Source organism: Cryptomeria japonica, chromosome 1 (genome assembly GCF_030272615.1).
Source record: "Cryptomeria japonica chromosome 1, Sugi_1.0, whole genome shotgun sequence".
In the NCBI taxonomy this organism is placed as follows: Eukaryota; Viridiplantae; Streptophyta; class Pinopsida; order Cupressales; family Cupressaceae; genus Cryptomeria; species Cryptomeria japonica.
The window spans coordinates 338,435,076-338,449,879 of NC_081405.1; the positions used below are offsets into that span (position 1 = coordinate 338,435,076).

Below are 14,804 nucleotides of genomic sequence, written 5' to 3' on the forward strand. Positions count from 1 at the left end.
GCATAAGAGGATGGAGCATGACATAATTCGTTTAGGATGTTAAATATGCAACGGTCCAATTGCTTGCTTCCATGGTCAGTATGGGTGCAAGCTATTCAAATTGTTGATATGTGGTCGTAATTAGAGGTTTCTATTTGTCATACGATCTTCATTATCTAAAATTTCAATGCCGAAAGACAAAATGCAGGTCATAATGCTGAAGATAAATAAAAGAAATACTCTGCATATTTTTTGTACAGCAGGTGTTCTGCTTTAAGGCTAAAACTACAGTTGACAAAGCGTAGAATACAACAGTAATAATGAAAACCAGATTTAATGGAAAACTATATATAATAGTCTTAGAGATGGAATGTCTTCGCCATGATCCTTAGTAATCTGCATGAACGAGAACAAAACAATGTTTTAGAATAACGTGTCTTCAAAGTCTTTAAATAAAGTATATACTTGTTTTACTTTTGACTCGCCTGCAGGAAAAAGCAATCTTTTCATAGCCTCAAATTGCGGATCCATGGGAATAAAAACTTCAAAATCAAATCAACTCCCTGGAAATATCTCTCTTTCCACTTGATAATTAGTACTAGAAAAGACACCACCCCTGCAAAACCCACTGCATATGACAGTCCCACTCCAATATCATACCATAGAGTTTCCTCGCTCTTCTCTTCTTCACTGACAGACCTAGAAATGGGAGCAGGAAGAAATTGTGGCCAAGAACAATTATTCGGAAGTGGACAACCCCATAGGTTTGGATTTCTTAAATATGATGATTCTTGGAATGTTACCACGTGTCCTCCTTGAGGAATGCTGCCTGAAAGGTTGTTGTTGGACAAGTTTAAAAATCCCAAGTAGTCAAAGGATCGAAGCTCCTGAGGGATTTCTCCAGATAACTGATTTGAAGAGAGATCTAAAGATTCCAATGAGCTCAGTTCTCCAAAACTATTTGGAATGGAACCATTGAGATTGTTCATGGAAAGATTGAGGAACATCAAGCCCTTCAACTTTCCAAAATCAAAAGGAATTTCCCCCTTCAATTGATTGTTTGAGAGGTCTCTGGATGTCATGAGGGAAAATATATATGGGTAGTGCTCATCTATCCCTTTAAAATTCATATCTAGGCCATCATGATACATGTCTCCCACTGGTTTATTCGTGAGGAGGTCATAATCTAGAATAGCTGGCCATAATTGACCCATGATGAATCCATGTTCTCTTTCTATGACCATTGCTTGCAAACTCAAAATACTCTCTGGTATTGAACCTGACAAGCGGTTTGAGGACATGTCTAAGATTTGAAGCTGCTTTAGCTGCCCAATTGCTGCTGGAATACTACGCCCAAATTTATTTTGCCTCATCACTAGCACTTGCAACTTTGAGAGCTTTCCAATTGACTTTGGAATCCGCCCTTTCAACAAGTTTTTCCCAACATCCAGAAAAAATAATTCTTTGCACTTTGAGATTGAGGGAGGGAATGATCCATTGAGCTTATTGTTCTTCAGGACCAATGACCACAACAGACTTAGCTCACCAAACTCAAATGGTATCTTCCCCTCCAAATTATTATTTCCCAAATTCAATACTTGAAGCACTGAATAATCTGCTAGGCTTGGGGGAATAATTCCAGTCAAATTATTATGTGCCAAATTTAACATCTGTGGCTCCAGACCGAGTTGCAAGCTCGGAGGAATATTTCTGATCAACAAATTGTCATTGAGCAACAATACTAACATAGTAGAAGGCCACTGTGATGGTATGTGTCCCGAAAATGCATTGCTAGACATATCCATGATCATCATTTGCCCCCAAGCAGAAGTATCTACTATTAGGTGTCCTTTCAGATTATTTTCTGTGAGATTGATGAATTCAAGACTCATATCTAGTAGCCATGTGGGAATTTCCCCTTGAAGATCGTTACCAGCCAATTTCAAGTCAACAAGTGAGAGTTGAGTCGAAATCCAGAGTGGAATCTAGCCATCCATCTCACATGATCTCAAATACAAGCTGTCTAACTGGAATGAAGGGATCCAGGTTGTGCTGATATTTAATACACAATTCAGCAACTCTAGATAATCTAGTTTGCCAATGTTGTTAAAGAAAGCCTCTGAAATCACCTGATGACCGCTGAGAGAGAGGGAAAGCCAGTCAATGGAAGATGGAAGTGCTGAAGAAGGAATGTCCTAGCAGAATGCATTACCATATGCTCTGAGACTAGTAAGGGCGGTGAGACGAGAAAATGAGGCTGGAAGGGTTCCATTAAATCGGTTGTAGGATAAATCCAAAGTTTTTAGAGAAGATATATTGCCCAAGGAATCTGGAACTTGTCCAGATAATTCATTGTTATAAACATTAAAATCACTAAGGGAAGACATCTTGCCTAGAGAATTTGGGATAATGCCACTGAAGCGATTGCTACCAAGATACAGGGTATGTAGAGAAGACAGAGTAGATAGAGAAGAGGGAATGGTGCCAGTGAGTTGATTTCCACTAAGCGAGAGATAATCAAGAGAAGAAAGATTTCCCAGACACAATGGTAAGCTTCCATTCAGTTGGTTGCCAGCAAGATCGATCTTAATAAGGCTGGTCATCATACAAATGGTACTAAGGACACTTTCTCCTTCCAAGTTGTTTCTCTGTAAATTCAGAGTTGCAAGAGAAGACATGTTTGTAAAAGAAAATGGAATGCTCCCACTCAATTTATTCCAAGCTAAAACCAGTTCTGTAAGATAAGACAGTTTTCCAAGGCATGAAGGAATTGTACATGTTAGTCCATTGGCAACCATGTTAATGGCCGTAAGAAAACTTAGGTTGCACAAGCCCTCAGATATGACACCTCCTACAACACCAAGGGATGTGTCAACTGTTACAACATGATTGGTGTTGGGATCACATGATATGCCCTGCCACAGGCAACAATCTGTTCCTTTTATCCACGAACTCAGTCCACCATAAGAGTCGTTTAAGCCAGATTTTAAGTGAAGAAGAGCATCGGCTTCCCCCTCATTACATCTAGTATTCTGCATTCCCTGGCACAAACTGACAGCAAATACTCCAATTATAGTAAGCTTAAATAAGAAGGCCATGGTCACTGAGATTGTCTGAATCCTTAGTGATTTTGAGGCCAACTATATAGAAAAGGCTGAAACAGAGGCGTTGACGTTGGTCAAGAAATACTATACTGCAGAACAAGATGAGCCACGCATTGCTCAGTCATCAGTGCTCCAATCAGATAGATTATCTTCTGAACTTGGGTTAGTGGATGCTTATGAGATGTTTAGATGTCTAAATTTTTTTCTTCTTGTTTACCCTAGATAAACTCCGTCTCACATCTCTCACACCTCCTCTCCAATTCAACTAACGTTATTAATGTTATTACCATCGATTTCCTACTTGCATTCAACAAGTCATTTATTCATATATGATAGGAATTGACAATAATAGTAATAAATGTGTCAAAACTTCAATTTCAGATCTCTCAGATCTCCTTTCTAATTGACACTTCTTTGTTCAACTTCTCTCTAATTCTATTGATATTAACAAATAGAATAAGAACTTCCAAGAAAGTGAATAAATAATATAATAGCTTACTTATAACCAAATTTTCAACTTTTAAATTCAATTGATGTTTTTGATTACGGGAAAAGCAAGTTTTGAAGGGATCCCGAAATTAATGTTTTTTAGGGCATTAGCCAAATTTTTGCTAATCCCTTGCAAATCTTTAATATTATCCCTAAGCTTAGGGATATCCTTGGAAGAGGCCACAACATCTTTTTTCATGCTTGCCCTTGTTCTTTTTGCCGCACCACCAGGAGCACTTTCCACTGTCCCTGCCTCGATAACATCCTCATCAATATCTAGATCCACGACAGGTTTGAAGGTGCTGGAACCATCAAGGAACTTGGTAATTTCCTCTAAATTCTTAGTCACAGAGGTAAGGATGTTCGGAATCATTACTAGATCATAGTTGTTTTTCCTTCCTCCAGATTACCAATCTGAACTTCCAGCTTCTCTACTTTTTCCTCCATACCTTTATTCCACTGTTCCTAGTTTATTTCAGCTTTCTTCCCTTTCTCTTCCTATTGCTTATCAATTTTTTCCAGATTCTTGATTCCTTCATAAACCCACCTACTTGTCAAAACCCATACGAGCCTCAAACTGGTTTTTGAGTTTATCCAAACTTATCCCCTCTCCAGCTTTATCTTGATCCCTGCTCGAATTCTCCTTGTCCTTCTCCTGCTTAGTTTCCTTGTCCTTCTCCTCCTCAATTTCCATTTCAATTGATGTTAATAAATAGAATAAGAACTATAAAAAAGCAACCAAAACAGTTATGGTAAAAGACAAGCAAATAATAAGGACACAGACTATTTTCAAACTCTTCCTGATTTCAAATTTCTAATGCATTAGAATAAGAACTTCCAAGAAAGTGAATAAATGATATAATAGCTTACTTATAACCAAATTTTCAACTTTTAAATTCAATTGATGTTTTTGATTACGGGAAAAGCAAGTTTTGAAGGGATCCCGAAATTAATGTTTTTTAGGGCATTAGCCAAATTTCTGCTAATCCCTTGCAAATCTTTAATATTATCCCTAAGCTTAGGGATATCCTTGGAAGAGGCCACAATATCTTTTTTCATGCTTGCTCTTGTTCTTTTTGCCGCACCACCAGGAGCACTTTCCACTGTTCCTGCCTCGATAACATCCTCATCAATATCTAGATCCACGACAGGTTTGAAGGTGCTGGAACCATCAAGGAACTTGGTAATTTCCTCTAAATTCTTAGTCACAGAGGTAAGGATGTCCGAAATCATTACTAGATCATAGTTGTTTTTCCTTCCTCCAGATTACCAATCTGAACTTCCAGCTTCTCTACTTTTTCCTCCATACCTTTATTCCACTGTTCCTAGTTTATTTCAGCTTTCTTCCCTTTCTCTTCCTATTGCTTATCAATTTTTTCTAGATTCTTGATTCCTTCATAAACCCACCTACCTGTCAAAACCCATACGAGCCTCAAACTGGTTTTTGAGTTTATCCAGAATTATCCCCTCTCCAGCTTTATCTTGACTCCTGCTCGAATTCTCCTTGTCCTTCTCCTGCTTAGTTTCCTTGTCCTTCTCCTCCTCAATTTCCATTTCAATTGATGTTAATAAATAGAATAAGAACTATAAAAAAGCAACCAAAACAGTTATGGTAAAAGACAAGCAAATAATAAGGACATAGACTATTTTCAAACTCTTCCTGATTTCAAATTTCTAATGCATTTTAAATTACTCCAATTTTGTTATTGAAGTTGTAGATATCATGACCATGAATATTTGGTTTTTTTTTCCCACCAATGTACAAGAATTTGACATCTTGATCTTTGAAATATATAGAAGTGACGTCCAAGATGAATCATGAATCTAAAAAATGGTTGATTAAATGATGTCCTAATCTTATTAGGTATTTGCATCAATATGTTGGTAAAGAATAATTCTATCTAATAATGTTGTGCTACACCATTCTTTTACTCAATGAAGTAAATACACTATCAAATCATCCTCATATTTTTATTGATGGAGAAAGGTGGTTAAAAGTTAAAAAGTAGTGTTGCCTTAACTAAACCATTTGAAAACCAAAATAAACCATAAATCCTAGACTCTCAACAAGAAACCCTAAACCCTATTTATTAATAACAAATTAACAATGTGACTGATATACTGATCAATATACCATTCAAATGCGAATTGATATATAGATTAATATGATACATGAACCCTAAATGAAAAATAGATCTAATACCTCAATACTAAATGAGTTTAATTCACCAAATTAATAATTCTTTATGAATAGGTAGTATATAAACCCTAACTTAGCTTAACAACTAATCTAATAATTAATTATTAAACTAGTTCAATTCAATTGACATACATATAATTTCTATAATTAGTAAAAAGATATTTGATTAATTTATAATTTTTTTACTCTTTACTCTAAGATCATAAGTAGAATTACATTATTATAATATCTAACGTTTGCCTACATTATTATATTAAGGTTCCTCCTTTACTTGTGACAAAATACAAAGGGGAGCTAAATATTGCGGCACTCTCTGTATTTTGAGGCTGGGTGAGTTGTAACAGCGGAATGTTGTGTTGGCCCTGCCATTTGGATGTCCCATTTCAGATGTAATATAGGTAGGCACTCCATTTCACACATTTGAGATGCAGAGGTAATTATAATGCTAATATTCCATATTGTTTTTGAGGCTACGTCTCTCTATCTGTACCCGTTGCACGCAGGGGCAGGGCATGGTCTTCAGTAGGAATGTTTGTTTACTCCCACATTCGTCACGCCTTCAAAATTAAAATCCTTTAAATATAGAAATCTGGGCATCTTGCTATGTTTCTTCGGAGACATCCGATAAAATTGGAACGATACAGAGAAGATTAGCATGGCCCCTGCGCAAGGATGACACGCATAAATCGAGAAATGGTCCAAATTTTTTCATACCCTTTCCACCAACTAAATTACTTTTAAATTATTAATTTAATTTTCAAGTATATATATATATATAGGGCTGGCATACAAATTGTTATACATATTACTTTTATACAATTACATAATGCAATTTTTTTATGCTTTCATACTATTGTAATGGGATTGTAGGGGAAATGTGCAAATTAAATAGTGTCAATTGTTGATCTATTGATTTATTAGCATCCAATTCATCTTTAAGGAGATTTACTATTAATCTTTAGAAGTGACTTGAACAATTTGATCGAGCTGTGGCTAGGGACCAAGTCGTGCATGCCATATTTTATTTCTAGCTTTCATTCTTATTCTCAGCTAGATTTTTCCTCTTGATTTTCTCTCATTTTTTCCTATTTAAACCACCCTTCCCTCATTTGACCTTTCTCTCCTTTCATCCCATTTGTTTTATAGTATCCACGATGCCCTAAATATGTCAAGGCCAATGACATAATGGGGTTGGGGTCCCTTTAATGAGATTAGCCCTCTATCATTCAATCACACCTATTTTAAATACGTTGAATTATAAGGACATCAACTCAAATAGTGGATGAAAGGAACCAAACAACTTTATCACTTCCATCAACCTAGCCTAAAGATAAGACAATGTGCTCTAGCCAGACCTAGATTAAGACAAAGCACACAAAGTGCTTGTTTGGTTGGAAATCCATTAAGGTGTCATATAATCACAAAGTACAAGCATAAACACTCGAATTTAAAATAATGGCATGAGCTATTTGTAAAAAAATATAAGATGTGACCTAAGTGTCTTGATAGGGACCTTCACATATGTTTTCAAAATAAATAGATTGTTGCACATCAAGGGATACAATAAAACTCCCTTTGGGAAAGAATCAACATGGCTACTCAACCCCTACACATGGAACAAAACCCACCTACTGATGAAGAAGCATAAAACATTGGAGAATCGGCCCTTGGAGAACTTATAACCATCTTGGTCCAATGGATTAGGATTCTTGAAGTTGGGGGTGTTGATAAAGCAAAGCATTACTCTACTCAAGAAATTGAAAGAACAAGGTCTATGAAACACCAACCTTACACCAACCCTTTCTCTTAAGAGGCAATTGAACAAAACTAAGGGGTAGCCCAAATCTCCCTATTTTAACTTATATTTGTGCAATTAGATAAATAAACATTCATTATAGCATAAGCAATAATTTTTTTTCTTTTTAATTCACATATAACATAAAGAAACATTTAGATCTATTGTTCAATTACTTCCAAGAGGTTCCTCCATCTAATGATAACAACTTATATGAAAGCACGAAAGCAATATTTATAAATATTCCTAAAAATAACATCTAAAACATAGTTATCCATTTCATTCAACCATATATATTTTCATTTAAACCAAAATAAGCTAAACACCAACAATTATAAAATAATACTTATGAACATATAATGGATTTCTGATACCAACATCGGCCAATCTAAATCCATATAAATCAATTACATCAAGGTCCTCCAGAACATAGTGGTACAACTACATACATATAAAAGTACATCAAATGATAACATGAACACATCTTCAAATGAACATCGAGCCACGAACATGATGCAACAACTGGAGAAAACCACAACCACGCTTTGCAAGGGAAGCTAACTGCCAAAGGTAGGCCACGACTACCGACCATGTGGAACCCAAAGGTCCACCCCACCGTGCTAGGGAGATAGACACCAAGTCATAAAAGACAACTAAGGTCAAGAAGGTCCAACCAACCAAAGGAAGTCAAGAACTAACATTAGGTCTACCAACAAAGGCTTGATAAAATAACATATTAGGCAAGGTGCTAGGACGCATTAGGGATGGAGTGTCATCACATGGTCCCTCCTAGGGTACACATGTGGAACCGACCACCTTTCATGAGGACAAGGCAGATGACTACGCCATCTCCAAACATCTCATGGATGAACAAGCAATGCCAGCTCCAAACGTCTCCAAGATGGACAAGCAAATGCCAACTCCAAACGTCACATGGATGAACAAGCATCTTCTCAAACCTTTCCAGAGCCTATATGAGCACGTAGGACATGGGCAAGGTAAGCCTACTTATCTTGATTAAGTGTGTAACTCAAGTTCATTTTTATTTTAGTTTTCACTTGATTAAACAACTCCATAATTAGTTACCCAGACAACCACTTTGGGCCCCAACTCCCATTGCGAGCCACTCCTCCCTAAGACTCCAAAGCTACCTTCCCATGGATTAACTCACTCCTAGGGTACAACCAATCATAAACACAAAGGTATTGGCCAAGTGGATTCAAGACCCTAACAAAATCCTTCATACCAAAACACATGGCTTGATAGACCACAAAGAAGTGAATAATTCCATAATACCCATTCCAACATACAGATACGTTCCAACCAAGGAGATGATAATATTAGGTTTATCAACCTCTCTGAGGAGCCTCTGTTACACTAATCTAAAAAATTCTTAACCAAAAGTGTTCTAATTCAAACTTAATAAAATCATGCAACATGGTTTAAATAACACCATAATAAACACATTGACACTATTCAACTCAACACTGATATAAAAGAACATAAATATACTAAGGTTTAATTAACACCATTCAATTACAATTGAAGCGATGTTAATTATTATCATAATTTTTCTAATTAGAGTGAATAAATTTCCAAGACCCCAATCTTTTCTCGAAAGGCTAATTAAACTAAAAATGGTTACTTAACTTGGTAAGGCAAAACTCAAGGCTAAACAACTCCTTTAATTAATCTAATTTAGAAACTAATAATACACATACAGTACCATACTATAAGCTCTACCATGCATCCAATCAAAGGCAATAGGTCTATCAATGAGTGTAGCAATGAAACCAATATCTGTCAACATGGTAAATTGCTAGAGGTCAATGTCACATCCAACATAAGCATAGATGGCCTATTAGGAGAGGGGCATCACAGATCTTCTGTATGGTTTCAACCACTAGTATTTTAATTGTACATTCTTTTGTTTTGATCTATAATTTATGTTCTCCATGTTCTTCTCCTCAATGTGATTATCTATATAATATTTTTGAGACACTTTTTGAGTGTGTCCATTCTTCTTGGTATATTTTATCAATATTTGCCTAGAAATGATATTTTGTTGGTTTTAGTGCTTTCAAATTCACAAGAATTAAAAGTGAACCATAAAAATGAAAAATGACTCACTAATAGTGTTATTAGCTTCTAATATTTAGAAAGTACTCAAATTATACTTAAAACTTCCCATAGCAAATGCCTTCATTTTTTGATACCATCATCATAAGGTATGGACTTTTTTTGATAAAAAATAAATTTTTATTTGAGAACTTTGAAATACATACATAAACAAGGATTTATAGATAGTAATTTCCATACTAATATAGAACATAAGAGGAATCAACCAAGGGATTCTACAAAAAACACCAAACAATACATAGCAAAATCAAAACTCCTCTGTCCTCCTGACCAACAAAAGATGAAATTACCTACCTTGATCATAATGAATTAACTTGGTTATCTACTAATATTTGTCATAATATATATGACCTCATATAATACATTCCATCTATGATTTCCTTCAAAATCCCATTTGGATAAATATTCAACCACCCCATTCCTTTCTTTAGGAATATGCATAAAAGAGATTACCTTAAAATCTTAGGTCGAACACAAAATCTGCTTGGAAACTATAGCTAGTCTCCAAGAGGCATCTTGAAAATTCCACTTATTCAACAAGAAAACAAAAATCATCAAATTTTTCCACACAATACTCTCCTTTAACCCATATAATTAACTCTTTATAGAACTTTAAGCATCACCCAAGCTTCCATTTGATTTTTAGAGTGTGAACCCATATAAGAAGAAAAAACAAAATGAGCTAGACCTTCACTATTGCAACCAACAATATTATTTCCAGCCACACTTGAATTCCCTCTAGATGATCCATTACTATTAATTTTAAGAAAACTAGAGGGAGGTGGTACCCATTTTCAAAATCTTTTCCTTTCTTAGAAACCTGAACCCTATTACCAAAGTTGATGTAAGAGGGAGGAGGAAGAGGAAGCTCCAAAAGTATAACTAGGTTAAAATTAGAATAAGTGAGAGTCATCTACATTGAACTTTGCATCAATCATTTATTTAATCATCTTTTTAACTTTAAACCAAACATATAAGACATTCTTATGACACTTATCAAATATTCTTCAATCATGCTCCAACCAAATTTGCCAAAATATAAAGAAAGGTCCAATGTCTCAAGTAGCTAGAAGAAATGAGGTCGAGGTAGGAGGATTTCCTAGGTTATTATAAAAATTATACAAGGATGTAGCATGAATTATTGGTATGTTCCAAAGCTTCCACCGTAAGTTCCAATTTTTTTTTAGAGAAAGGGTATTGGAAGAAAAGACAACTAATGCATTCTTTATTATTGTTGCAAAGAAAATAGATAGAGTGCCCCTAGAAACCTCTCTTCTTGATATTTTCACAAGCGATAAATTTATTGTAAATTAAAAGCTAAAGAAAAAAATTACATTTGGGCCACCCAAACTTATCCTAAATTTTCCTCCAGCAAGGGGACTCAGTATTTTGTCATCTTTGCATATCCACATATTGATATCTAAGAGCAACTAAATAAACCCTTTTAGAGTCATGAACTGAAGCAAGGACATCTAGTTCCTCCAAGGTGCTATAGGGTCTCATAGAAAAATTGATACCAAAGTGTCATGGTCCTCCTAAGAACCCCACCTAGCCAACTCCAAGGTTCCTTCCACCTATAGACTAAGGATCCCAATGAAACATGGTATTTGAATCAACAACCTTGGACCACTCTACTTCCAAAAAAAAATCAAGCTATGAAAACGAGGAGATGATAGGAGGATGGTTATCCCATGATTCACCCCAAAATAAAACATTATTACCCTTGTTAACTATCCATAAAATACCTTTATCAATAAGAAAATGGTCCTTTTTTCATGGTGTCCCAAATAATAGATCATTTTCCAATTAATAACTCCATTCTTGGAATATCCTCTTTAGGTAATCTTCCAAGATATCTAAAACTAAGAATTATTTCTCAATGCTTACTAGGATTCTTGCACCATCTCCAGTATAATTTGATAACTAGCACTTGGAAGTTGAGCTTTGACTATTAGAGACTGAGTCACAAACCTCTTTAGGACTGTAAACTAGGTCTCAATCAAGGACAACTTTAAGAAACCCCCTTGGGTAAAGGTGTAAAATCTTGGCTAAGCTTTCATTATTTTGAGGGAAAATATTATTTTTTTGGTGATTTTTTTTTCAAATAAGGAAAAAATATTAAATTTCATTGGAGATTATTTCTTAGTTGCATAAGAATTGTATGAAAATTAAGGTGAATTTTTCATTCTTTTTGGGAATTTTTTTTTATTGGCGAATCTTTTTCTATTGCATGAAAAATTTAGAAAAATTAAGGCAAATCTTTCATTATTTTTGGGGGAAAATAATAATTACATTGGCGATTTTTTTCATATTGCGTGAAAATTGTAGAAAAATTAGGGCGAATATTTCATTATTTTTGGGGGAAAATAATAGTGACATGGAAAATGTTTTTCAATCGCATAAAAATTGTAGAATAATTAAGGCGGATCTTGCATTACTTATTGGAGAAAAAAACTAATATAGCAAACACATCATATCTTCACTGTAAGTGTCCTCCATATCCGTTGGAATTATAAACCTTCTTTTTTGCACGTATGAAATCTTGATCTAAGATTCTAAGCTATCATTTTGCATAGAAAAAACTCCGCTTGATAGACGAAGAAAAATGCAAAGGATAGCACAGATTTAATATTCAATGAGAAGCTACCAATATTAATCTATGTTGAGGTCTGTGAGTCATGTACACAAGTCAAGACTATTGGAATGAAAGCTTGCTTGTGGTATATTTTATATCAGGAAATGGCAAAAAAGTACATCTCACATAGATTAATACAGTATGTAGAATAATCCAAAGTATAGACCCAACAGTCAATTGCCTCCACTTCGCAAATTGAGAAATATGGTCATTAGTCATTTCCAATTAACACTCCATAGTAAAAAAGTTATATTATTCACAGAGTGCATTTCAGAATGTAGAAGATAGACATATTTCTAGAGATAAGTTTTTAGGAAGTGTTATTGCCTTGCTTGTAAAGGTTTTAAAATGAAGTGCATAGAAGGTGTAGCTGAATTGTAGCATAAGGAGATTTGGCTAAAGAGGAAAAAATTGTCGAAGGTTTGTAAATGCCATGAAGTAAAGCATATTGATGACTTACCTTGTAGCCAAAGGTAACCATAGGGATATTATAAGATTTGTGTGCAACTATTGGCTTTTGCTGCAATTGCAAATAATTTTGATCTATCTACTAATCACCATTTGCCCCTTATAATGGGTAGAATGCAGAGAGAAAGTTGGGCGAGGGCATAGGAGATGCGGTTTTAGAGTCAAGCATCCCCGCTTGATTAAAATTCTCAAAGTTCTCCTCTACCAAAAAATACAATGAGAATCTTTCATCCTGGTATTCTCTGCATCAATAACCATAAATGTGTGATAGTGGCATAGCTCATAAGGTAGTTGGCATTCATGGAATCTCTCTATGTCTTGACAGCAAAGCTTTCATGTATACTAGCCTAGCATTTTTGCTTCAAGACAAAATAGAGGCAACGAGTTTTTTTGGGAGAATATTCTCTTGTGAATGGAGCAATGACGGGTAAATAGGGGGTCACATGTAATTTTGTAAATGGTTGGTAGCTTGTTGTATTCCTTATGATTATAAAAGGAATACCAAAGTTGTAAAGAAGGATTTTGAAATTTTCTTATCTCTGGCGAGAGTAGAAACATAGATTTGTCTCGTCTATTGTGTAGGGTCTTATCATGGTGAAAGAAAATAGAATGTACACTTTCTCTTTGTAGTTTTTCAATATCTTCATGAATAAACTACTATATTGTTTCTAAGATTGTCTCCATTTGTACTTTCAGATGTTACATGAATGATGAACTATAATATTAAGGATATTTTGATTTTTCTTGGTAAATTCCACGTCAATGTGTGATCCTTGTTAAGCATTAATGCTCGAGTGGTTCACTCATTTGAAATGATTTGTTGCTTGAGTTTACATTCTTGATCTTAGATTTGACTTTGTGTCCTGGACATAAGCATTGGTCTGTTGAAGCTATTTGGAATCTATTTCAGAAATACATCAAAATCAAAGTGCAATTAAATGTATAATAATTAAGGTGAATCTTTCACTATTTTTTTGGAAAATAACCCATATAGAAAACACACCATGGTTGTTGTAATTGTATTGGATATCCATTCAAATTATCAACGTTCTTTTTAGCACGTATGAAATCTTGATCTCAAATTCTAAATGATCATTTCACATAGAAAACACTTAGTTGGATGAAGAGTTGCATGGGTATAGATGTTAGCTTGTTCCAGAAGAAAATAATAAAATATTTAATTGGCGATTAAATGATTATAGTAGACTGTCAAGTTTTGATCCTTTCATTAGGTGGCATCAGGCATGAAGAGTTGCATGGTAGCATGGGTATGAGGCTATCATCAAAAAGAAATTTGGAAAGGCAAAAAGGTGAAAAGGAATATTTAGAAATTCTAAATTTAGAGCTTCAAGGTTTTTCATAAATCATGTTGTTGAGTTGATCAAGGAGCATTATAAATATTTCCCTCTACACTTGTTCAAGAATAATATTATAAATGGAATGCCCATATGTAGATGTTTCCTATGTGTTCATAAGATATAGGTTTAATGACACTAGGTGGAGAATATTTGATGAAGGTTGTGTTTATAGTAGCATAACATACTTCTTTGTAGCTAAAGGGACATTGAAATCACAGGGGGTAGTTAAAGGGACATTGAAAGGCCACTACAGCTGTAGATGGCCTTTCCCTGGCTTCCTACCTTCGCCCTTGATGAGCTCAAATAATGACTCAATTTTGTCTATGTTTTTTATACTTTTACTAGGTTTTGACAAGGGTCTAGATACTGTTTAAGCCCTAAAACTTTGTTAAAACAATGATCCTATTATGTTTTCATGAACTTGACATAATGGCATGAAATTACCTTTATATATATATATATTTAGGTTAAAATTATGATTAATGATAAAATGGCCATGCTATGTGATTTATCCATATTAATCTTGCATGTATTAAAATAAAAGCTATTCTAACATGGAATAGATATACCTTTGTTTTGTACACGCCAATGGTATGATGCAGGAGTTAATGAAGAACATGAAAAGGTCAAAGTTTCA

General features: G+C 34.7%; 2 protein-coding genes and 1 non-coding gene across 3 annotated transcripts; 1 reads left to right on the plus strand and 2 right to left on the minus strand.

Annotated features, from left to right (window-relative positions):
- Positions 1-485: 485 nt before the first annotated feature.
- Positions 486-1,784, minus strand: LOC131043607 (receptor-like protein EIX2). The gene has a single exon (XM_057976837.2). It carries the CDS (start codon positions 1,782-1,784, stop codon positions 486-488), a length of 1,299 nt encoding a protein of 432 aa, XP_057832820.2.
- Positions 1,785-2,174: 390 nt separating this feature from the next.
- On the minus strand, positions 2,175-3,077 carry LOC131043606 (receptor-like protein 35). Its single transcript, XM_057976836.2, has one exon. The coding sequence runs from the start codon at positions 3,075-3,077 to the stop codon at positions 2,175-2,177; it is 903 nt and encodes a 300-aa protein (XP_057832819.2).
- Positions 3,078-6,377: 3,300 nt separating this feature from the next.
- On the plus strand, positions 6,378-6,480 carry LOC131043630 (U6 spliceosomal RNA). The gene has a single exon (XR_009105559.2). It is a non-coding gene; the product is annotated as a U6 spliceosomal RNA (small nuclear RNA).
- Positions 6,481-14,804: the final 8,324 nt, after the last annotated feature.

Coding starts and splice junctions, on each gene's coding strand:
- LOC131043606 (XM_057976836.2), bottom strand. CDS start 3,077: ATGGCCTTCTTATTTAAGCTTACTATAATTGGAGTATTTGCTGTCAGT.
- LOC131043607 (XM_057976837.2), bottom strand. CDS start 1,784: ATGGATATGTCTAGCAATGCATTTTCGGGACACATACCATCACAGTGG.